A 12,524-nucleotide genomic window follows, 5' to 3' on the forward strand; every position below is an offset into this window, starting at 1 on the left:
GAGACCAAGGACTAGGCTGAATGGATCAGCTCAAATCCATCACTAACCACTGGAAAAAGTGATTCAAAATGCATTCTTCACTGAATCTGAATTATAGTGTTTTTAGCCAAAAGGTCTTGGCAACATTTAAAGAAGTGGAAGTAAGTGTATTGTGATCTTTAAAATGAATAGTAAATATCAAAATGATACAAAGAGTGAGTTTCTAAATGAAATACCGTTTAACATTTTATAATTTCCAAAGAAGAGTCATGAAAACAATGTCCCTTGAGCCCTGAGATTTGATTTGGCTGAGTTAAATCAAGAGGCTCTAACACATGTGTTGGAGGTATCTTTTTGGACAATAAGCCACTTACATTGACAGGGGCTACTCTTTTGGAATAACTACAGTTAGATCTACTCTGAGACCTCTAGTGTATTTCTATATCCTTGAGTCAGAATAGAAGGCAAAGAGGCAAGATCTCCATGTTAGGGATCCCATGGAAAGTTTCCCTGGGCTAGGAGTTGAGTGTTGTCTTTTTTTTTTTTTTTTTAATGGAAGTAGGCATGCTTTGAGAATAACCTGCTTTAAGGCTGTCCAGAGCTTTGCCAAGATTAGGTGGATTATCTTAGAAAATGTGTGCAGAATGGTTAGGCAGTGTTAGATATTGTATATTTTATGGAAAATCCGGCCTAGTGTGTCAGCGCCACTTTGAGGAATGACTTCAAAGCATCTCTTGTAAGAGGAAGGGACCTGGTATTTGAGTGCCTCTGTTTTGCCCTCTGCCGTGCCAGCATTTTACACGTTACTTATCACCGCCCCATGAAGTAGGTAGTATCATGCCCATTTCACAGACAAAACTGCAGTCTGTCCAAGGTCGAATGACTATTTTTAACCAAGTGACAAAATTGGGATTTGAAAGCCAAACTGGTCCGAATACAGATTCCCTTCCTCTTTTCAGCTGTGTCACACAATTTTGCAGCTGGTCATAGTGCGTTTTTACAAGGTATAAGCTACGAATGGTGGGATTAATGGCTTACATATTAGTTTAAAAGTCTGTCATACAGAGTGAAGTAAGTCAGAAAGAGAAAAACAAATACCGTATGCTAACACATATATGTGGAATCTAAAAAAAAAAAAGGTTCTGAAGAACCTAGGGGCAGGAAAGGAATAAAGACGCAGACGTAGAGAATGGACTTGAGGACACGGGGAGGGGGAAGGGTCAGCTGGGACGAAGGGAGAGAGTGGCATGGACATATATAAACTACTAAATGTAAGATAGATAGCTAGTGGGAAGCAGCCGCATTGCACAGGGAGACCAGCTTGGTGCTTTGTGACCACCTAGAGGGGTCAGATAGGGAGGGTGGGAGGGAGGGAGACGCAAGAGGGAAGAGATATGGGGATATATGTATACGTATAGCTGATTCACTTTGTTATACAGCAGAAACTAACAACAATGTAAAGCAATTATACTCCAATAAAGATGTTAAAAAAAAAGTGCACACAGACTGCTGGTAGAAGTACTAATAAAACAATATAAAAGATTTAAAAAAAGGACATTATTATTTACTTTGGCTGAAGAAATTTCACTTGGAAATAACTTTTTTTTGATAGTTTAAGGCAGAGGGTGGCAGCCCGTTTTTGTAAATAAAGTCGTGCTGGAATACAGCCACACCCCTGTATTTCCGTATTGCCTGTAGCTGCCACAAGGCCTAAAATAGTTACTCTCTGGCCCTTCACAGAAAAAGTTTGCAACCCTTGTTCAAAGCAAAATGTATAAAGATGAAATAAACTCCTACTTCTGCAGTTCATTGTTTGTCTTCATGTGGGATGAGCAAGTATAGAGGTTGAATTGATTGTTCCTGGTCTCTAGATGGCTGGGGCGTGAACATTTCTCTTTGGTGCGGGGTGGTTTGGTTGAGCGCATCTTAACACATCTTTTTCATTTCTTGCCTCCGAGGTGGCCTACAGTCAGAGCAACTTTAATGCAAAAGTCAGCACAAGTTAGTCTTGTAAATCCTGTGTTTCTGGGCATTCAGGTGCAGAACAGAACTCTCTTTGCGAGTGGTTCTCACTGGGGGCGAAACTCCCCCTAGAGGCCAAATTGGAAACGGGGGTGTTTTTGTTTTTAGTGTAATTTGTATTGAAAAATACGTTATTATAAATCACTGTCCTTTTATTATATTTCTCCTTTATCCTGGAGCTCAGGCATTATATTGATGATTTTTAAAATTGTGGTTGGTTTGATAATATCCCTGACTTTCACTGCAGGCTAGCCAAAGGGGCTTTGCACAACTTTGTTTTATAACAAGGGGAGCATTGGGTCTGGGAGTACTGAGCAGCTCTGCCCTGAGTATTTGGCATTTTTTTCAAAACAGACTTCCAAGTAAAGAAAGCTCCCTTCGAAAGACTTGGAATTCTGGACTCAGAGGCTGCTTGTGCAGGACTTCTTGCTCGCTGGCAGCCTTTTGAAGTTGGTTTGCAGACTGGGTAGGTTCCCACAGCTCTCAAGGGAGCCTCCAGAGAGAGATCACCTGTAAACTTCATTTAAACAGCAACACAGAGTAAGAAAGCACAGCGCGTAAAATCCAAAGAGGAAGGCCTGTGTGCCTTTCGTCACTGTTTGTACACGGAAAGTGCGGGAAAACCCCTAATCAAGGGCCATCGATTGCAAATCGGTGACCATGGCAACTGAGCTCCCCTTGGAGTTTAGATTTTGCTTGCAAAGGCCCAATGAGGTGGAGGTCAAATTTATTTTCTAATTCTACTGCTTTTAGATGTTTCCAGTAAGGGTAAAAATGGTCCTTATTTATTTGAGAGCGTTTATAGTTACGTCTGCCGCAGGTGTTTTGTGAAATCCTATTTTTCATATGCAGTGGAGAGGGGATCAGTTTCTTAGTCTGGAAGAAGGGCTTGGGGGAAGAGGTCTTTGTACCTTAATTTGAAATATCTATTCCATTGTAAAGTCTGTAGTGCAGGATGGTAGGTTCTTTTTGGTGCAAGTTCTTTATGGTGCTTCAAGGCGCCAGAAGTTAATGCCATCCTGCTGCGCAGAGCCATGGTGCCTTGAGCACCTTGATTAGCCAAGGATTGGTTTTACCCTTTTTTTAAGCTTGCATAAATTTCTGGCTTAAGTGAAATACCGGGCAAACAACAGTTAAGTTTTTTGGCCGAGTCTTTATTAAAGCCCAGTTCATTCATTCATTTAATGAATACCTATTAAGTACCTACTGGGTGCCAGGCACTGTACCAGGTGCTGTAACTTGCAGCATTAAGTAAAACAGACCAGAATCCTCATCTGCTGGGGGCTCGTATTCTGGTAGGGGCTTGTATTCTGGTGGGAGCTTGTATTCTGGTGGGAGCTTGTATTCTGGTAGGGGCTTGTATTCTGGTGGGAGCTTGTATTCTGGTGTGTGGGGTGGACAGTAGCAACAGGTTATCTGAAAGGTGGTAAGTGGTAGGGAAAGGAGACAGAGGGAGAGAGAGGGGCAGAGAGAGAAAGAGAGGAGGGAGACAGAAGACAGAGGGAGAGGGGGAAGAGAGGTGAAGGGACACAGAGGGAGGGACAGAGAGGGAGATACCCTGAGACCATTGAGGTTAGTTGGCTTGAATTTAAAGAGAGACACAATTGAGGCCATGTTGTGACTTTAAAATTTGATTTTTTAAATAATGCCACCTTTATGTAGCTTTATTTGAAGGGGTTGGGGGGTGGTCTCAGAGATTGCTTGCCTAGATGAGTTTTCCTAACTATGTTTCTTACTCTAAAACTCCTTCTCTACTGAGACTGGGACCAGTCTCATCCAGCCTGGTTTCTTGAAAAATAGAGATCACTTGGACGCACTTTTCCCTGGGTGGAAAGGATACTGCCGTGTTAGGAGACGTCAGCTAGAGCTGGTCCTGCCACTGACTCACGCTGGGGTCTTGTCCTACCCTCTCTAGGCTTTCCTGTCATCTTCTCTGTAATAGGAGAAGACTGGGCTTAAATCATCACAAAAGTTTTTTTCAGGATCAAAAAAGGTAGAAGTCTACCTTTGGTTAGATTCCTGAAATTAGCATATATATAGGGAATTAAGTTTCAATTTTCACTTTAAAGCCAAGGTAGCCCAAATTCAATGTTTTTTAAAATTAAAAGGATTGAAGCTTGATCTTTAGGGGTTTGGGGCAAAATACACTATAACCAAAAGGGTAGCTGACTTTTGTAAACTTTACTATAGCTTCTAATTATTATTGAACCCCATTTAGACCAACAGAGATATTTTATAGATGAAGATATGGATATTAGAGACAGCTCAGGGCCTGCACGCACCCGTCTAGTACATTTTCCACAGCTCTGCACTGCTTCCCAGGGTCCAAATGAGACAGTATTTCCATGTACTTTTTTTTTTTAATATAAATTTATTTATTTATTTATTTATTTATTTATTTATTTATTTATTTATTTATGGCTGCGTTGGGTCTTTGTTGCTGCGCGCGGGCTTTCTCTAGTTGTGGCGAGCGGGGGCTACTCTATTGTGGTGTGCAGATTTCTCATTGCGGTGGCTTCTCTTGTTGCAGAGCACGGGCTCTAGGTGTGTGGGCTTCAGTAGTTGTGGCACACGGGCTCAGTAGTTGTGGCTCGTGGGCTCTTGAAGCACAGACTTCAGTAGCTGTGGCGCACGGGCTTAGTTGCTCCGCAGTATGTGGGATCTTCCCGGACCAGGGATCGAACCCCTGTCCCCTTGCATTGGCAGGCGGATTCTTAACCACTGTGCCACCAAGGAAGTCCCTCCATGTACTTTTTCAAGAGAAGCTTTATAGCTAGATCACCACTGGCCACGCACTATCCCTGTGGTAGTTAACTTTCTTCCTAGTATTTCTAGGGTCAGACCTAATTTGTAGAAGAATTGGTTGTGGCGTCAGCATTCAGTTATTATCCTTTCATTGTTGAAAAGGACGCTAATAATTTGTTAGCAAATATATCATGTACTGTTCTAAGCCCTTCATGTGTATTACTTCATTTTGCCCAACTATCCTGTAGTAAGATAGAGATAATAGCAACTGAAGCCCAGAGAAGTGAAATAATCTACCCAAGGTCAAACAGTGAATTGCACGGTCGGGATTTGAATGGAGTCGGCTCAGTACCTGTGCTGTTCAGTGTCAGGCTGCTCCAGCTCCTGTACATTTCAAGGGTCTGTTGCAACCTTTCAACAAAGAGAGGCTCACTGATGACATTTGAAAGCAAACCTCATCATGGAGCTAACCCATGTTACCCAGACCCTTGGATTTCTCAGCTTTGTACTCAATCCAGCTTTTAATAGTAGCGTTTTCTAGGGTAACTCTAAAAATGAGGGCTTTAGACATAAAGACTGCATATTATTTGATTCTGTTTATATGAAATGTCCAGAATGGTCAAATCTATAGAGATAGAAAGCAAATATGTGATAGGGGCTGGGGGAATGGGGAGTGATAAGTGACTACTAATGGGTATGTGGTTTTTCGGGGGAAGTGATGAAAATGTTCTAAAACCGATTGTGGTGATGGTTGTGCAATTCTGCATATACTTAAAACTGTTCAATTGTTCACTTGAAAGGGGTGTGTTATATAGTATGTGAGTTATAGCTCAATCAGATAGTTAAAAATAAGGGGAAAAGGAGGACTTCCCTCTGTTATATTTAGTTCATGTTATTTATTTTTTTAAAATTTTTATTTATTTGGCTGCACCAGGTCTTAGTTGCAGTGTGCGGGATCTTTAATTGCAGCATGTGAACTCTTAGTTGTGGCATGCGGGTTCTAGTTCCCTGACCAGGGATTGAACCCAGGCCGCCTGTATTGGGAGCATGGAGTCCTAGCCACTGGACCACCAGGGAAGTCCCTATTTAGTTCATTTTAAATTGAAGTTTTTAAATGAGGATTGATGAAAACAGGAAGACTCATCTTTCTTTTATGGTTTATAAACAGGACCGTGAAGACCGAGTTGATTACGTAACCCAGCATTTGAAATGTCTTACATTGACCTGACAGTAATAATTTAACATGTGTTTGAAGACATTGACTTATATGATAAAAACATTTTAAATATTATAGCATCTGATTACTAAAAGTAATTTTATATCCGTTCCTGATGAAAATCCCCCAAATATATAATATTGTTTAGTCAGTAGAATAATTTCAGGGCAGAAACATCTGACTTGCTCTATCCAGTCCATCTCATCCGTTCTGCTGTCTCAGAGAATAATGGGTTATTTTGACTGGATTTGAATTTACGATTAGAGAGGTTTTTCAAGGCTATATTGTCTGAACTATTTTGTCTGCATTTAATTCATTCGAGAGTTATTCATTAATCTTTTTTAAAAAGTTATTTCTAATTTTACGTCGTGCTACCTCTTAATAGTTTCAGGTCTTTTAAGTTTAGTATTCCTTTCTATAAAGAAGTATTTTATTTTGCCCTAAGTGTTCATGTTGAAGCGTCTGCAGTAGTTTCCTAGTTCCGGTGTTCTGGGATTTGGTGAACTGATACACAAGCTCAGAGCATCATCATGTTTCACAATAGTGTGTGTTTTGCACATAATCAGTCATTCGTTCATCAAGTAGTTATGAGTGTCATCGTGTGCCAGGAGATTGCCGTGACCCAAATGGACCCCCAGCCTTGCCCTTGGAGAGCTGAGCTCTGGTGGAGGAAGCCTGGCGGTGCTAATCTTGTAAGATTGTTCTCACCTGGCCATCTTGCTGCCTCTTTGTCCTGATGGGTACCCTCATCTGCATCTTTTGTCACCTCTCAGGCCTTACTTAAGGACATTGAGCAGCAGTGCACAGCTATCAAATCACTAGGTTTTGTGCCAAGGGGTGGTAATGTTCTCCACGCCAGATTTTGTTAGTGAGTGGTTGGTCTTTTAATGAGCCTGGCAAAAAAGATCCTATAAATATCCACAATCACCTTGCTGAATTGGATATGGTTTAACCACCAGTGACTTCATATGTATCTCTCTGTGTCATTAACTTTGATAAATAAACTAACCAAAGCACTACTTAGTTTCCTGTTGTTGCTATCATCTTCAAAAGTCTAAATAAACCCCTGGGTTACCAAGGTATTGTATGTATTCTGAATATGATGGTTTCATTTATGTCTGAATTGTGATGAATATGCCTTATTTAAGTGAAGTATATACTTTCCCTAGAAAATGCTGATTAAATCAAATCTTACTAATTTGATTTCCATCAAATCCATGCCACTTTAACTTGCCTTAATTTAGAGAAAACAGAATTATTAAAGGGGAAAGAAGTGTGAGTTCAGCAGTCTCCCCTTTTTATCATTCTGCCTGGCTGCCTCTTAACTGTCTTTAAAAATTAAGAAATGTGGAAATTTGAAGCCTGTTGCACAATTAGTAAACATTAAGTTTTCTCCCGTGACAGTTTGAAGGCTAGGAATAAAAATTCCGGGAACATGTGTGGTGTCTTCTGCTGAGCTCCCCCTTCTCTGTTCCTCCACGGTTCCCTGCACCTTCATCGGAGCTCTTTCCCATGAGCTGTGTTGTGGTTGATCCTTCGTGTGTCTCATTCCCACCGGAGACTACGAGGGAAATAGGGCCTGTGAAGCGTACTCCTGTTTGTTCTCAATTGCAATATGTTTGAAATTGCATACAATTCCATTGATGTTGAATGTTGTCTTTCTTGGTAGAGTTTCCAGTATGGCCTCTGCACCGACTTCTAAATATAATTCACACTCCTTGGAGAATGAGTCTATTAAGAGGGTAAGTTGAGTTTTCAGATTTATCTGTACCTCTTTCTCTCATTTCTCCTTTCGTATTTGAATATTAGGTGCTCATTCTGGGTTTCTTGAATTATTAATTTCATTATTTATTCACATAATGTAAATTCTGTGATACATGTGGTTTTATTAACCCACCTTGTTCAGTAAAAGACTGATTACCTTATGTGTGTTCAGTGAGTTTTGTTTGTAAATCCTTTCACATAACTTCATTTTTGAGAACCTCTGACTTGTGAACTACTTCCAGTGTTTCATTTAAGATACTAGGCAATCTCTTGCCCCTGAAAGCTTTCTGAAGGAGAGATTGGAAGCCAGGGCCCGCTGAACAGGCTGTTAACACCTTCCTAAATATTGGTGTTATTTTCTAATTATGAGGATAAAAGAGTTATAGGACCAAAACAAATACAACATTAACAGAAAATGGTTCCAGGTGTCAAGGAGAAATTGCGTAATTAGAGGGAGATATTGGAACAACTATTGGAAAGAAGGAATTTTAAATAAGCTTTATTCATGGCCCTTTAAGGCTTTTGATACAGATTACCGACTATCCACCAGAGAGGTTCATTTACACATCCACAAGCAGTGTAGAGAGATACCCAAGCAATCAGAAGGGAGCCAACTAGTGTCTTTTAATTTGTATTTCCTTGAGTACTAACAAGGGTACCTTTTTTTTTTGGTTTTTTTTTAAAGGTGTGTTTCTTGTCCATTTGTAATTCTTTTGTGAAGTGGCTGTCTGTGTCCTTTGCCTATTTGTGTTTTGGGGTGTTTGGGGGATCCTTTTCTGTTGATTTATAAGCGTTCTTTATAAATTATGACGATCAACTCTTTATAATATATATTATTCTTTATAATACATATAATAACATATAAGACTTTTTCCTAGTTTACTGTTAGCCTTTTATTTATGGTGTTTGGATTTTGAAATACAGAGTTTTAAATTTTTATGTAACCACATCATCAGTCTTTTCTTACATTTTCTGCTTTTGGTGTCATGTTTGTAAGGACCTTTTCATCCCCAAATTATAAAAGTCTTTATTGTATTTTAGTATTATTATGGTACAAGGATCAGTTCTAAACACAAGAGTAACTTCAAGAAGGTAATTGTAAGTCCTTGTGTAACGTTACTCTACTGTGAAAGTACATCTTCTGTTAATCCCATGTTTTCCTGTGTTAATCAGACATTTGTTTCCCTTATGTTATGGCTGAATTACGCTTTCTTCTCCTGACCCAGAGCTGTGGTATTTAAAGGCTGTATGAATATTAAATTTGCTCGTTATACTTGTTTTTAGTTTGAGGCAGTGTTAAAGGAGGATAATAATTTCTTTCCAGTCTTATCGTTTATATAAAACGTGTGGTTTTTGCTCCTCATTGAAGAAGGCATTCCTGGCTGGGAACAGTTTGCCTTACCCTCCGATTTATGAAATGCTTAGCTTACAAGCACTAAAACATATTGAAAATTAGCTAGGAATTTTCATTTTGTACCTGAATAAAAAGACTAAAACCATTAAAAGTCCAGCAGAGCCCCCCCTCTTTGACAGCTTATCCCTCACCTAAATACACAAGCCGCATTTCTCTTGTTTCAGAATACTTTACATTTGCATAGCCCTTGGTAATTCTCACAAGTGTGCTTGTGCAGTTTGTTTCACTTAATATTCACGAAACTCCTTTGAGGCAAGGATTACTAGCTTCGTACATGAAATAATTGCAGCGTGACTTTGGAAAACAACTAGAAAAAAATGAATGAAGAACAGCAATGAAAAAACCTTTTGCCCAAACAGATGTTAGTGATGTGCCTGCCACTGATCTGCTGGGGCGGCTGAATAGATTGAAAGACTCCTTTCCCAGGCATCCAAGTCACATGGCAAATGAGCCTCTCAGAACTCACCTTCACTTTTAGTGGCTAATACTTTGCCTGCCTGGCAGAGCGGCTGCGGTGATTGAATGAGGACCATGCATGGGGATACCTGTAAAGCCAGGAGGCCTAGAGACGTAGTAAAGTCACATGAAGAATTTGTGTGTAGATGGTTCCCAAGGCCCCTGTTGGCTCAAAAGTTCAATGACAGGCCACCCCGTCCTCTTATCTTGTCACCTACATGAAGAAAGATCTTAATAAAATAGGAAACCCAGTGTGCAGTGACTGTTATTTTCTGGTGTCGTGAGAAGATGCTGTAATTACTGTTGCTCAGTTAAGGCCCCATTGAAATCAAGTTTTCATTCCTTCTCTCAACAAAATAGGACTAAATATTTAATATGAAAAAAAAAAGCTGCCACAGTATATGTGTGTCTATAGAATACACTTAATATTTACTTTTTATCACTTTCCTGAACACTGTTAACTGTAAAGTGCTTGAAGGGGTGTTTAATTAATATCATTGAAAAGCGTGCTAATGTTATTTACAGACTGAAAGTTAACACAGCTAATGAATGTTGAATGCTAAGTTGTATTTTTTAGTCGTTTTGATTTTCTGTGCCAATTTTCTATAATGGTCACTATTTCTCTAATTTTTTTCTTTGAAAACGATATTTCTGTTTGGTTGCTTAAAATCCTGTGCAAATGTAATGTCATTACTCCTGATGGCACCATTTTGTTTCCAGACTTCTAGGGATGGAGTTAATCGGGATATCGGTGAGGCTCTTCCTCGACTTCCAGGAGAAACCCGCATCACTGGTAAGGAGCCTGTGAAGTTAGGATTTTTGTACATTGATGAGAGGTCCAGCAGGATCAAGTGGCTTCAATCCCACTGACTCTTTAGAAGTTACATTTCTTGATCAAAGAGTTCTCTCAAGAGCTTCATGCTCTCCAGGATAGTGATATTTTTCTTCTCTGTACCAAAGACAGAATTATTTTGGAAAAAAAATGTGGATTATCTGTCGAAAGTCTCTTATTGGAGCTATAAGCTCTTATGGTTTGAGGTGATAAGAACAAAATGGTATTAAGGTTTTCCAGTCTATGATGTATGCTTTAAAATGCCTCAACTTGGAGGCTTAAAGTCCAAGTATTCTCTTCTTTGAAATATAGGAGACCACAGTGGTTTAAAATACCTTTCATTTGCCAGATAGCCGAAGTTAGTTATGTTGATGTAACATTCTGATTGTTGACTTCCTTTCTTCATTATAAATTCATATTACGAGGAAGGTATCTACTTTGGAAAGACTAGATCGTTCTGGCTTAAGAATCCAGAAGCACCTGACAGCTTCTAAGCGAAGTGCTCATGTTGTGGGCATTCACATTTTTTATTAGAGTCGACGCCCCCCTCTCAGATTCCCATTTGGTGATGATACAGTTACCATTGTTTCAGAGAACCTTTCGTTTTATTGACTAAGATCTGGGTTGTTTAGCTTAAATGGCCGAAAGCATGGTGCTAATCAGATTAAGGTCATAGACGTGGTACCTGTGTGAATGAGTTAGCCATGCACCATGAGAAACTATTCCATGTCCACGGACTTGCACACGTGATCCTAGTCTTGAAAAGGAAACTGGTGGCGTGTGTCCATCCCAATTTCTGGATAAGAACAAAGAGGATAGCTTACTTTTGATGGTCTTCATATATAAAGTTTTGGTGCTCTGTATCAGTGCCAGAACCTTCACTGAGGTAGTAACTGACTGAATGAGCATGAAGTAGCCTTACTGGGTATTCTTCATTTAGCACCTGAGGAGAAAGGGATTTCAAAATTACTATGAATAAATAAATAGATAAATAAACAAATAAACAAATGCCATTAACACATTCAAGGACATCCTTGAAAGATAAGACAAAGATATATTTTATTATAACAACTCAACTCTCCTGATTTAGTTTCTCCTTTTGTTTGATTCTACCAAAGATGTACTAATTTCTTGGCCATCTGTTTCATCTTACTTAATATGTGAAATGAATCTAGCTCCACTCTTCTCTGGCCTATTAAAAGAGAAAGAATAGACTATCTAAACATTTCTACTGCTGACGTTCATTTATTAAAAACATCATGATGTTTTGTGTGATTAGAGGTTTGGCAGACCTCAAAGCCGATCTGGTGGTGAGTCCGTGAGACTGTCCTACATGAATTGCCATCCTCTGGTTGAAGTCTGCAGTTCACGAGTTACCTTGACAACCACCTGAGGGGAGCAGCGTCAGTACCCTCTTTCACTTCTGCTCTCCAGCTGTTATCACCTTGTCCCTAGGTAGTGGCAGCCCCATTCGACCTAGCATGGTAATGTAGAAGCATTGCCAGTGCTTGCTTTAGGCCTTTTCAGTGACCTTTTTTTCAAATTGTAGTTATTCTTAGCCAAATAGTTTATATTAAATTAGTGCCATTTGTTGTGTATCTTGGTATATATTTCCATTATTTTAGGGTACTTTTTTTATCTTAATAGACAAAGAAGTTATTTACATATGTCCTTTCAATGGCCCCATTAAGGGAAGAGTTTACATCACAAATTATCGTCTTTATTTAAGAAGTTTGGAAATGGTAAGTAGAATCTAAGACCATAAAGATGACCCTAACTGTTAAAGATAATGCTAAACTGTTTCTCTTCTACCTTGCAAGATTGACTGTGGATCAGATTAACATGGGGGTATATTTGCTTCTCAACTCTTAATTTTTGGCTTATGCAAAGCTCATTTCACACTAACACCTGTATATGTAGGAATAGAGTGAATTAAAATAAGTTTTGTCCTTGATGATCTGGGGAGGGGAGTTTTGTAACTGTACCCATTTGCTAGTTTGGAGAAGTTAGTTAGGTGTAGAACAGTGGTTCTTTACCAGAAGCACCGATGAGAACCACTTGCGGCGCTTAGCAGCCACTACAGATGCCATGATGTA

The 12,524-nt window shown here is 39.5% G+C and overlaps 1 protein-coding gene across 4 annotated transcripts in view; it reads left to right on the plus strand.

Annotated features, from left to right (window-relative positions):
* MTM1 (myotubularin 1) overlaps nucleotides 1-12,524 on the plus strand; it is a 104,329-nt gene that overhangs the window by 15,117 nt on the left and 76,688 nt on the right. For 3 of the 4 annotated variants that reach the window (XM_036840095.1, XM_036840094.1, XM_036840093.1), the window contains exons 2-4: nucleotides 7,632-7,704; nucleotides 10,317-10,389; nucleotides 12,076-12,170. In XM_036840095.1, coding sequence (XP_036695990.1) covers nucleotides 7,642-7,704; nucleotides 10,317-10,389; nucleotides 12,076-12,170 — 231 coding nt within the window. In that variant the 5' untranslated portion in view covers nucleotides 7,632-7,641. The remainder of the gene's footprint in view (nucleotides 1-7,631; nucleotides 7,705-10,316; nucleotides 10,390-12,075; nucleotides 12,171-12,524) is intronic. The other variant, XM_036840096.1, reaches the window with a different exon arrangement.

The sequence above is a fragment of the Balaenoptera musculus genome, chromosome X (genome assembly GCF_009873245.2).
Source record: "Balaenoptera musculus isolate JJ_BM4_2016_0621 chromosome X, mBalMus1.pri.v3, whole genome shotgun sequence".
Classification (NCBI taxonomy): Eukaryota; Metazoa; Chordata; class Mammalia; order Artiodactyla; family Balaenopteridae; genus Balaenoptera; species Balaenoptera musculus.